This window comes from Anolis carolinensis, chromosome 3 (genome assembly GCF_035594765.1).
Source record: "Anolis carolinensis isolate JA03-04 chromosome 3, rAnoCar3.1.pri, whole genome shotgun sequence".
Taxonomy (NCBI): Eukaryota; Metazoa; Chordata; class Lepidosauria; order Squamata; family Dactyloidae; genus Anolis; species Anolis carolinensis.
Window position 1 is genome coordinate 177,991,551 of NC_085843.1, and position 12,535 is coordinate 178,004,085.

General features: G+C 36.8%; 1 protein-coding gene across 1 annotated transcript in view; it reads right to left on the reverse strand.

Annotated features, from left to right (window-relative positions):
- Positions 1-12,535, reverse strand: part of csgalnact2 (chondroitin sulfate N-acetylgalactosaminyltransferase 2) — a 39,687-nt gene continuing 27,152 nt past the window's right edge. Inside the window, exons 3-8 of the mRNA XM_003224074.4 lie at positions 7,879-8,095; positions 7,231-7,332; positions 5,775-5,953; positions 4,589-4,683; positions 3,403-3,484; positions 1-1,499 (exon numbers count right to left, since the gene is read on the reverse strand). Coding sequence (XP_003224122.2) covers positions 1,207-1,499; positions 3,403-3,484; positions 4,589-4,683; positions 5,775-5,953; positions 7,231-7,332; positions 7,879-8,095 — 968 coding nt within the window. The 3' untranslated portion in view covers positions 1-1,206. The remainder of the gene's footprint in view (positions 1,500-3,402; positions 3,485-4,588; positions 4,684-5,774; positions 5,954-7,230; positions 7,333-7,878; positions 8,096-12,535) is intronic.

A 12,535-nucleotide genomic window follows, 5' to 3' on the forward strand; every position in this document is an offset into this window, starting at 1 on the left:
TAAAACACAAAAGTATTCAATTTAATTATAAAGATAAGACAACAGCAAGCCAACTTGCATTACATTCTCTCCACTTCTGACAATTTAATTGCTCTCCACAATGTTATAGAAAAGCAAACTACATGTTTTAAAAAGGGACCAGTGTCCAGAACTATATGCAAAAAGTACATAGTTGTTCAGAACTAAAACGGGATAGTTTTACTGACCCTAAATTTAATGGGCTCCTAGTGTCTCCTTTGCAAACCACATTTGATACCAGCTACTAAAAACATTTTTTCATTTCAACAGAGTTTGAGCAGGAGCCATTCTTGTGCCCACTGCAAGAAGTAAAATAAAAAGGAGAAATGGATCCAGGTTAGCATAGTTAGCCATCAATTGTTGTCTAATCTCGCAATGCAATTTCTCCAGTTCTCAGTCCATTCACTTATGTGATGAGACTTTAACATTCACCTGAAGAACAAATGATATCAGAAGAGTAATAATGAGGCAGTGAAGTGAACTGCTGTGTTCACAGAAAGACAGATTCTCTTTCTACATCCTGAAACATGCAAACATCATTTGGCCAGTAGCTAGGATAAGCAAATAGCATACAAGCTCATTTACAATCTAAATATTACTGTTAACTGTTAAATGGCCTCTTTTTTATTAAAAAAACACCTTTAAATATATAGTATATTTGAAAATTGATTTATGTACCTGATGATTAATAAGGCAAATTCAGTCATTCTAGCTGCACAACCTATCATGTTTTTGCATATGGTGTTGCTTCGGTGTCTTTCCCCCCGTCAAATGAATACATAGATACAGTGCCTTATTCTAAGGATGACGGTGAAATGAATAATACAGAATTATCACAAGTAGTGAAATAGCAGTTTAGTTGTAATTCCTACCCAGATGCAATGGAGGTCTAAGAAGAAAAAATGTTAAAAAGAAAAATTTAGATGTGGAAAAACAATCACATTTTGCCCTTGGTTAAATTCCTCTTCCACAACCGAATGCAGAAATGTAAAAATAGGTATTCCCTTCCATAAAGGAACCTGATCCGATGAAATGTGTCAGTACCAGCTGGCCAGCTGAGATAAAGATCTTGAAGCTCATCTTCATCAAGAGAGAGGCACTGTGTTTTTTAAGCTGAGTTAATTAAGGCTTCAGAATGATGCTGGTTCATAGCAACTCTAGAGTCTGTGGATTGCACTGAGAATTTTTTTAGCCTATTGCTTCACTGTTAGTCCTGTACGCCTGCTTACGCAGATGGGCCTCTATCTCCTCCCTGAATACCAGCATCCCCAGGTGAGAGTGAGATGCCTCATTCATGGCTTTAGACTGGATACACATGCGATATTGCTCTGGAGTCAATTCATCCACACAGTGCTTCTCATGCCAGAGGTGAAAGAGGCCCGGCACTGGGGTCCTGAGCACAATCAGGTCACCATGCAGGTATTTTCGATAAAGGTGAACGTCCTCTCCGCCCCAACCTTTGACTTCCAAGTCAAAACCACCTGTGAGAAACAGTGAAGAGAAATGTTAAAAACTAAACATTATGCATTCATTTTAACTAAGAGAATGGTGAACTCTTCAATAACAAATATCATATATTACATTTTATCCTCAGTTGTGAAGAGCTTAAGTGACCAGACTTGCCATGAACATTCAGAGAGTAAATTCCATCATTTTACTTATAGTATTTAACCTTTTCTGTGATGGTTCAGATCTCTCTTGGAATTTAAAAATAGAATTCAACACCCATCTCCCCAGTTTCATTATCCTACCCCCACCCCCAAAATGCTTCCTCACATCCCTTGGGGGAATAGATTTTTTGCCATGTTGGTGGGATGCAGGACAATTTAATATTCTAGAAAGACTTTTTTCAAAAGTGGAGGTGAATAAACACTAGTTCACTTCCTATTTTCAAATGGATAATAAAAACATGGCAGCACCATCAAATGTGACAATACATTTGAAAAGAAAATAAACTGGTGAGATCCTTTGGGCAGCATTACATGGGAGTGATTTCTGATAAAGATGCCCTCTTTTTTCAATTTCATTTATTATTGGAATTACCCCCAACCTCCCCCTTCTTCTCACTTAAATTACTTCATTTGCCTTCTCTAATTATTACTCTCCTAGCAAATGCTCCACTTTTTCAGTTCTTATGGGAATTATGAATGAAGAAACCACAAGCAAGCAGCAGTCAGCAAACAATGATATATAGAATTGTTTTGATTGACTTTTTCAAAAGGAAAGGGAAGAAAATGCCTCACTGCAAGCCAAATATTTAGTCCAATATACAGTAGACTTATCCAAGCTAAACGGGCCAGCATAAGCGAATATCTTGGATAAGCGAATATCTTGGATAATGAGGGATTAAGGAAAAGCCTATTAAACATCAAATTAGGTTTTGATTTTACAAATTAAGCACCAAAACATCATGTTATACAACACATTTGACAGAAAAAGTAGTTCAATACACAGTAATGTTATGTTGTAATTACTGTATTTATGAATTTAGCACCAAAATATCATGATATATTGAAAACATTGACTACAAAAATGGCTTGGATAATCCAGAGGCTTAGATAAGCGAGGCTTGAATAAGTGAGACTCTACTGTATCAAAATTCAGTTGAACCACAAGATGGTGCTAATATGTATGCATAAAACTAAGTTGTTCCAGAACATTATACAGGCAGTCCCCAAGTTATGAACAAGATAGGTTCTGTTGGTTTGTTTTTAATTTGTATGTGTATGTAAGTTGGAACAGATACATTTTTCAAGTATAATTTCAGCCATAGATTGGATAGCATAAGGAAGGGCTAACACCTCTGCAGTGTTTGTTTTGCTGTCTGTGCCCCTGTTCAGAATATTTCACCTCACTTTCTGTCCCTGTGATAATTGGATTTTGAAAAATGTGGCTTGTTGTGGAAACAAAGATTGGTAATAAAGCTTCAGCAGAGACACCTTTTCTCGTGATAACTCTTCCAGGAGTGAATTTCCCTTCCTAGGGGTAGATTTCTCTCACTTCCTGTTGTTCCACCCCTGATCTTAACTATGAATAACTTGTAAGTCAGATGTTTGTATCTCGGGAATTGACTGCTTGTATCTCGGAAATTTGGATACTTTAGACTGAACTGGCAAAAATCTCAGAGTGCATGAATACATTGCCCCAAAAATTCATAAACTTGAAAGAAACAGAAGTTGATTGCACTCTGTATTACAAGCAGGAAATTAGAAACAATATAAATTACTTAAATAGCTTCCTGAAATGAATGATCTCTTTAACAAATGCTAATGTCACTTTTGTACTTGAGCCAAAAGCCCATTAGGATGCAAAAACACTCCCAGTCATGTAAGCAATAAAGTGTAGGTCGTTTGACATAATCACAGGCAGAATCAGGGATCTTACCAATAGCCAAGAAATCTGTTCGATACTGGCAAGTCATCCCAAAGCCAAAATCCCGCCAAAAACCAGAATCCTTTTTGTGCACCTATAATTATAAACAATATGGGCATTTTAGACTTCAGAAAATTTTCACGAAGCAGCAAAAAAAGACCTGCTATGAATCAGACTATAGACAGTTCCCCACTCATCTCACTCCCTCCTCATTTTGTTTCAAATTGAAATTTCCTTTCCTGCAAAGCTCCAAGATAATAATACCAAGCAAAAGCCTAGAGATGGCAACCCACATGGGACTGTTGGTGAAAATGGCAACTAAGTGCAGAAAATTCCCAATCAAAGCATAGTGATTGAATCTCAAAGCATAGTGATTGAAATCATATCACAATGTGCCCTGAATGTATTTTCAGTTTTTAAAAAAACTCCGCACACGTTGGAATATCTACCAATCCAAATAAAACATAAACATCTTTCCCCTTCTGAAGTCTATAGCACTGCTTCTTAAACTGTGGGTCCTGGTTCCAAATGGGGTCCCCTTAGCTCAATACTGGGGTCAAAAACTGGAAACAATAAAAGGTTTCTGAATACCATTTACACAAAACTGTTAGCAATAGCAAAAATGTGCAGCGTTTACAGTGGACTCTGCAGAAAATGATTCAGCGGTACTCTACAAAAATGGTTTGTTTAGCAAGCCTTGCCAATGCTGATCTGTTACCAGCAAATGATTGATTTTCACACCTGTTATAACTCTATAACCTGAGGTCACATAAAAATTATTGAGTGAAAAGGGACTGCAAGTGGAAAAGGTTTAAGAAGTCCTGGTCTATAGCATGCCCTATCCAACAAGAACTAGAGTATTACTCTCAATGTTTTTTCTTTATGGGGAAAAAAAGAAACAAAATATCACTTCCATTCACTACAGCAGGAGTGCTCAGAGTAGTTCACTTTTGATTAACAGAAGTCTGACGCTAATAAAAAGAAATCTAAATTCTGCCAGGCTCTGGAACGGACACATATCTGCAAGTATTGTTTATAGATACTATATTGTGCTCCTTTGGGGCAAATTGAATGAGGACAAACGAGACAGCCAGCTAGCATTTAGCAGTGCTCCAACTCTGCCCATGTTCCACACTGAACAGACTCTGTTAATGCAGACAGCAAAGTTTTTAAGCTTCTTTCAGCTCCTGTCACTTACCAACTGCTGTTCCACAGGGGGTGGCACATCTTGATTAGCATAGACAATGGCAGGATTATAAAGGCTGAATACCACAGGGTAGAAAACTTTCTTACCTATAAAGACAGGATTGATTTGTTACACATTGTGGGACATCATTCAGCAAATATAGGTAGCTGCAAATCTCCCCCTTTTTATCAGTCAGTAATCTATTTGACAAGAAATGCGAAAGAGGCAGGCTTGTCTCTTATGGCTGTGGATCAAATATCACTTTTTATGCAATAGAAGGAGTACTGGGGTTAGAATTGATACCAAAAGATATCCACCCTAGAGGCAAGGAAGGTAAACTGAATTTTACAAAGAGGAAATTACTGGAAAATGTATTTAAAAAACGAATAAAATTATACATTTTAGCATACAGGATTACAGTCATAGATATTTGAGTCTAAAACTCTTTGTCATGCTCAGGGTTTTGTTCCTAAGCAGGTCATTAGTTTCTTATCTACCCTAAGTTATATACGAAATTCAATGTTAGTTTCATCTACTGTGAAGACCTATTCAAATGAATAGAATTTGTTAGTCAAGGCATAATTTAGTCCCACTAATCTGAATAGGGGGCCCCTGGTGGTGGCGCAGTGTGTTAAAGCGCTGAGCTGCTGAACTTGCAGACCGAAAGGTCCAAGGTTCAAATCCTGGGAGCGGAATGAGCACCCGCTGTTAGCCCCAGCTCCTGCCAACCTAGCAGTTCGAAAACATGCAAGTGTGAATAGATCAATAGGTACCACTCTGGCGGGAAGGTAACGGCGCTCCATGCAGTCATGCCGGCCACATGACCTTAGAGGTGTCTACAGACAACGGCGGCTCTTCGGCTTAGAAATGGAGATGAGCACCAACCCCCAGAGTCGGTCACGACTGGACTTAATGTCAGGGGAAAACCTTTACCTTTACCTAATCTGAATAGGACTATTCTTATTCTGGATTTAGCCTTGCACTGCAGGAGTGGACAGCCCAGTTATTAAAAGACAGAAGACGCAGAAGAGCATCAGCACCGTTTAGTTTTCTTAGATGAAAGTATGGGCAGAGAAGGCAAAAGCAGCATAGAAAAGGTGTAAGCGATGCCAAGAGGAATTACATGTGAAACAATATAGAAGAGTTAGTGGAATCAGCAGTACCCGCACCCCCTTTATTCATCTTGAAGTGAACATACCCGGCTCAGCATTCAAACGACAGCTATTTAAGAACTCAACATTGAAATAAATATCAACATCGCAGAAGAACATCAAGACCTCGCCTTTTTCCCAGGCTCTGGCACCCACATCTAGTCCTCGACCGCGATTGAATTCCTCATTCAAAGATACCAGAGTGTAATTATGAAAGCTAGCCTCTCTGAAAGGAGAATGAGAGAAAGTAACAGCAGTACACACATGTATTGGTGAGAACACACATGTATTGGTTCAGTACACACATGTATTGGTGAGAACACAGACAGCACAAGCACATCCGGTGTCCATCAGCTTTTATGAAACATTTGGCACTTATGGATACCACATTTTATAGTGGATTTTACTTGAAATAAGGCTAGTTTCTTAGTAGTGAGATTTTAGTTTAGGATGGATTGACTAGGCTAATCTCAGACCAAGCCATTTTAATGAAGTTGATACTCTGGACTTGTTTATTCACATTAAAAAAATCAAAGATGTAGCAGAAATTATTAGCCTCAAGATAGCAGTGAGATTTCAGATCTGTCTTCAAATAAATTACTACTATTTACTATGACTACGAGTTATTAATTAAATCAATGTTATTTCTTCACTAACATAAGCATCCAAAACAGTTTGCACATGAGCCTTATAGGTGCCTACTGACTTATGGTAATCCTACTGCCCAAGATCAAATGTGAGTGGAGCCTCATTATGAAATACTGTTTTACCACTGGGTTACCATATAATTGTTTGGGAGGCTTGATGGTGGTAGATGATAATTGAATTAGTGTGTGTTCCTATAGTACTTGTGTTTTGGTTTTGGTTTTTTTTTTGGGGGGGGGGGGGGGTTGGATAGAGATTTTATCATTTTGTATAGTTTTCTAATGATTTTCAGCCATCAGTTTTTTGTAAGAGATATAGTCAACCATACACATTTTCTGGGGTTAGGGAATTGGACTCCCTTGAATGTGGAAAAGGCTCAAATAAAAAAATGTTACTTTTTTAACCAGTGAGAAGCCCTCTCTAGGAATCTCTAGGTCCTGGGTCACCTTCCAGGGGAAATCATCCATAAAATCGCACTGAAGGATCCAGAGATTCCTAGAATTTTATTTAAATCTATGCATAATTAAATCAGCAGAAGTCAAATGTGTGCATATATATATATATATATATATATATATATATATATATACACACACACACACACACACACACACACACACACACACACACACCACACCACACCACAACAGAACAAGGCCTGTCGTACTGGCTCACTAAAATTGAAACAATAACAACATTTGATAAACTTTTTCTCATTTTTAAGTGATTTGCATGCTTCTCTCATCCAACAACTACAATACGTTTATTGAATGAATACCAAACTAAGCTACATACTAGGACAAAAGCAAGAAACTAACTAATACATGGAATTTTTATAAGGTCATATGCAGAACTCACCTAGCAACTGACTCTAAGATGCTTTTGACTTCAGAAAGCCCCTCAGGTCCAAAATATACTACAGTGAGATGAATCCGCTTGTCCTGATTAATGCACACTTCTCTGAAGAAGCAAAACAAGAGTGCCAAGTGTTACAACAGGCCAACAAGAGCTCTCTTAACAAGGAATTGGTAAAAATAGAACATCACACAATGAATTTGTAATGCTAACAAATGGATTCCCTCTTACCACCTAGAAATCAATATGACTAAATTAATCATGACATGATTGTGTTACTCTCTTGAATTACAGAGATCTAAGTGTGAAGTCTATTTGAAGTGAAAGCCATCTCACTTTTTCTTTGCTCCTGTTTTCCATTACTGGATCTTTAGATTACATTAGTGCTCAAACTAGTGCCTTAAGAAAAGGGATTACAGTTCAGATTATCAACTATCAAACAAATCTTTGTTCAGGTTTTGTGACCAAATATATATGACTGACAAATCTTACTTTTCTTTCTTCTTAAATGAGAAGAACTGCCTCTGAACAAATGTCAGTGTTTTGTAACACTATTGAGCCAAAGATTTTTCCCCAAAGATCTAATTGAACTTGTTTTATTGTCCAGAAGACTACACTGGAATTATAGAGTCTAGATTATGATGTACTTACCTGAAGTTTTGCATAAACTGTGCAAATACCTCTGTTCTTCCAGCAAGAGGCACAATTATATTTATGATTGACCTGGAGATGTCAACAGTTTCGCTCTTCACTTTCATTAAGGGCCCAAATGGACGAAACAGTGTGACATGCCTGTATTCCATATCATCAGCCTTCTTGTAGAACAATTCATATTGCGTCCCTTTGTCTCGTTCAGTGCGATAATAGCCTTAAGAACAATTCACAGGAGGAATTAATTCAGTCACAGATTTCAAATTCATTGATAAAATCCACATCCTTAGGAATGCCTATACATTATGAGGAACATTCAGAGTACTGCTCAGTCAGGTATGTTGTTTTAAAAGCTCCTCAAAACAACACAAAGATGAATCAAAGATCGGTGACAAAAATGTACTTCACAAGGGCCACACCAAAAGGATTTCAGATAGGGAAAAGATCTCAGTCAAACCTCTGCAAGCTGCTATGCATTATAACAGAACTACCAAACACACAGCCCCATCAGCTACTCCTATAGCAAGAATGCAAGTCAAAAAAAGAACTTTTTTCTGCCAGTACCCTAATATAAGTCAAGTTTCTTCAGTACTTCCTACTATGTTGAGAAATACTTTAGGAACCAATATTCAAACTGAAAGTCAAGCATATACTTTCAGTATCTATTGTAGATTTTTATTGACAGATTAAGATGCTTAGTAGGTCAAGTCCTACACTAAGCAGCAGATGACTCGACTCGACTGTGTTAAGCTGCAACTAATCCCTTTCAAGAAGATCAATACTGCAAAGTCAGTTTCCTGACTTTCACAAAGTAAGGCCATAACAGTGTAAAATTCCAAGTAGCCTCCTGGTCTAGTAAGATACTTTAGGAAGCTTTCAGCATAATCTATTTTAACAAATAAAACTATTTAACTAGTAATCTTATATTTAGCCATGGACATGCCAGCACTCTTTAGATATAAATGAAGCGCAAAATTCATCCAACAGAGCTGGGGAAAATAAGATGAGTTTGCCAGAAAGCAGCATCATTTAATTCTTAGGAAGCTGCAAACTGAATCTTCAAGCCTTCAGAACTAGAAGCCACTGAAAAGAAGATAGATTAGGCATTCATTGCCAACCAATCTGCACTGCTTCAAAACAAGATAATCTTTTAGATGACACTGAACCAAAAGAAGTAGCAAATCATTTCCTAAAGTGAGTGTCAGAAGCCACTAAGTCCAAATGATAAGTAATTCTCCCACTTCTTTTTTCCATGATAGATGCATGAGTAAATCAACTGCAGAAGATCTAAGTCAACATTATTGCTCTTCTAGAATATTATACACAAAGAGTGCCTTCTGAATTAAGCTATTACTTAACTGGAAGGGCAATGGGAAGCTAATTTTCAGGGAACTGTTCCGTGGAGGACAGAAAAAATATCTTCTTGAAATGCTCCAATTTGTGGGTGGGAATGATATGAGGACGATTTATCTGAATTATTCTGGGAAGTGGGGAGAGGAAGAATTTGACAACCATCAGTTCACCTTAGTAGTAGCAACTACAGAGGCTTCATTCCTCCAAGGACATCACAGTTTTGTCAAGATAGCAGAGAGGATTAATAAGAAATAATGCACAGGGAACAAAATTTGCTTTTGCCAAATCTTCTGGGAAGGAAAAGACTCTGACCTTTCACTCTTCATTCTCCCCACAAGCCTCCAAGTTAACTGAGTGCTTTATACTCAATGTGCAAACACTGGAGTAAACTGAGGACAAAAGGGAAAAGTGGGAGGAGGAAAGAGAAACTGAGACATTTTAAAAGTACAGTCTCACTTATCCAAGCTAAACGGGCCGGCAGAACCTTGGATAAGCGAATATCTTGGATAATAAGGAGGGATTAAGGAAAAGCCTATTAAACATCAAATTAGGTTATGATTTTACAAATTAAGCACCAAAACATCATGTTATACAACAAATTTGACAGAAAAGGTAGTACAATAATGGAGTAATGCTATGTTGTAATTACTGTATTTACGAATTTAGCACCAAAATATCATGATATATTGAAAACATTGACTACAAAAATGCCTTGGATAATCCAGAAACTTGGATAAGCAAGTCTTGGATAAGTGAGACTCTACTGTAGTTGAAAAAGTTGACAGAATTAATTGGGAGTTTCCTGCCAGTTGGAGTGTATTGGGGTTCTCATATTGCATCCTCTCCTACAGCCTACACTACTAAAATTCTAGGATACTGACGCTGAGTTGAGGATAATCATCAAAAGATATCTTTGGTTTATATATACTTTTAAGTAGCCATTTTCTGTTCTATACGAGCAACGTGAAAATTCTAGATCCTTCAAGATTGCAATCCAATACAAACAGTGGGCCCTTGATATCTGCTGCGGCTTGCTTCCAGGAGTCCCTATAGATACCAAAATCCATGGATGCACAAGTCCCATTAAGACAATGGCACAGTAAAATGGTACCCCTTATATAAAATGGCAAACAACTCAAATGATACAGAGGACCTGTAAAATGACGGGAGTCGCTGCAGGGGAAGCCTACATATCAGCATAGTGCTCAGCATGCAGCAAAATCAAGGATTGTTTTTTTTACCTTTTTTTGAAAATATTTTAAAGCTGCGGTTAATTGAATGCATGGATGCAAAATCCATTGGTATCAATGTCTGACTATATTTAACCAGGATAATAGTGTGCAAAAGCTAGTGGGCTTTGAACAAACAAAAAAAGTTGGGCTAAACATAAATATAAACACACTCATCTAAATCATGTGTACAGTCTGGACTATTATCCACCAGCCCTACATAAATTCCTAAAAATGTTGCAACAACTAACCATTTCAAAGTGTGGCTCAGATACATGATTTTATTGTGGAGAAGATTAACATGCCACTTCAGAAAACTCTCTAGTAAAGAGTTGTATTCTGATTTTTAACTGATGTTTCCAAACAATCTCCAAATTTTTATTTCTTGCTTTTACATAAAGCAAATTTCTTGCTTTTACATAAAGCAAATTATTGATGATTTATTAATCAGAGATTTGAATTACTGTTGGTATTCTGAATCCATGGGTTATATTGAGGGGGTGGGGGGAAGACTTCATTTTGCCATTTTATATTACTATGCCATTACTATATACAGTATATAATGCAGCTTGAGCATCCACAGATTATGGTATCCATAGGAGTCTTGAAACCAAATCCTAGCAGATACCAAGGCAGCAAGGCCCCACTGTGCTTCAGTTTTGCCACTGGGTTTGTCTCAAAACCTTTCATCCATTTCTTTTACTGAGAAACACAAACCAGTTAATCTAATAGTATGAGGATATTTCTTCTATCAATATTGCTTGCAGGAAACATCAAAACATTATTCAGTTACCAAGGAAAGTTTAATTAAAAGTAAACAATTTCATCCAGTCTTAAAACTTCATTAAAACATGCTGTGATTCTTCAATATAAAAAAATGCCCAGTGGCATTTATTCTCAGTTAAAGCAGATGTTTCTTAGAATAAATGCATAAAGAAATAAAAATAATTTCCTGATCAGGCTAATTTGTGTTCTTCAATACACTTCTTTGAAGGCAGTGGAAAAAAGACTATATTTTCCTCTAAAATGTACATTCAGAACAGATGCTGTACACTATAATACAATTCATTAAAGCAGTGCTATTTTAATAATCCTATTTAATCTGAATAAAACTATTTAATATATACCACTTCAGACAAATTCTTTCCCATGTAAGATTCATCGTGCCACATCAGTTCACAGTATCAACTCAAAACACCTGCTCAAACATCAGAATTTTATGAACAGGCTCAAACCTACCATGTTAAGAACTCTGAGAACTGTGGTTTTGCTCTAATATATGTTTCATGTTTAGATTTAATATGGAATACTCTTTTCTGGCTTGCTGTATAATATGTCATAACTGATGACAGGTAGTAACTAAGATTCTAGAAAGAGACTAGAAGATAAAATGATAAAGGCCGCAAACAAAAACACCTCAAAGGCCGCTGTTGATAGTTCATGTACAACAAGGATCTACATTCCAGTTAGTATGCAGGTTAAGTCTATGTGGGGCAAGAGATCTGTGGTGTAATGAGTTATGTTGCATTATGGCATATCTCTTGTCACAATAAAGTAGGAAGGGTAGCAGGGTTTTTTTATTCTCTAGTGATAAAGAAATAGAAGATGAAAATGTTACAGAAGATTAAAATATAAAAACATGTTGCTTATCTTGAACAGAAAAAATTAGGAAAATTATATCATGCCTCAGGAAGAGAGAAAAAAGAGGAGTTGCTATATATGTTACTGATAACATCCCCTCAAAATTGGCATTTAAAGATCAAGAGGGCAGAATGATAGGAATAATGATAGAATGGGGAGATAAGAAGGTCTTAGTATGTAATATATACACTCCTAATGGGGCAAAATCTAAATTTGTAAATCAAGTTAGTATGAAATTTGGAGATCAAGACTATGACGAATTAATAATAATGGGGGACTTCAATGGGGTGTTAGAGGCATCCATGGACAAAAGTAAAACATTCAAAAAAGTTAAAACACCATCAGCGAACGAATTACCAAAAAGCTTTAAGATATTTAAGGAGGAATATGGACTAACGGATATCTGGAGACATTACCATACAAAAGTCAAAGAT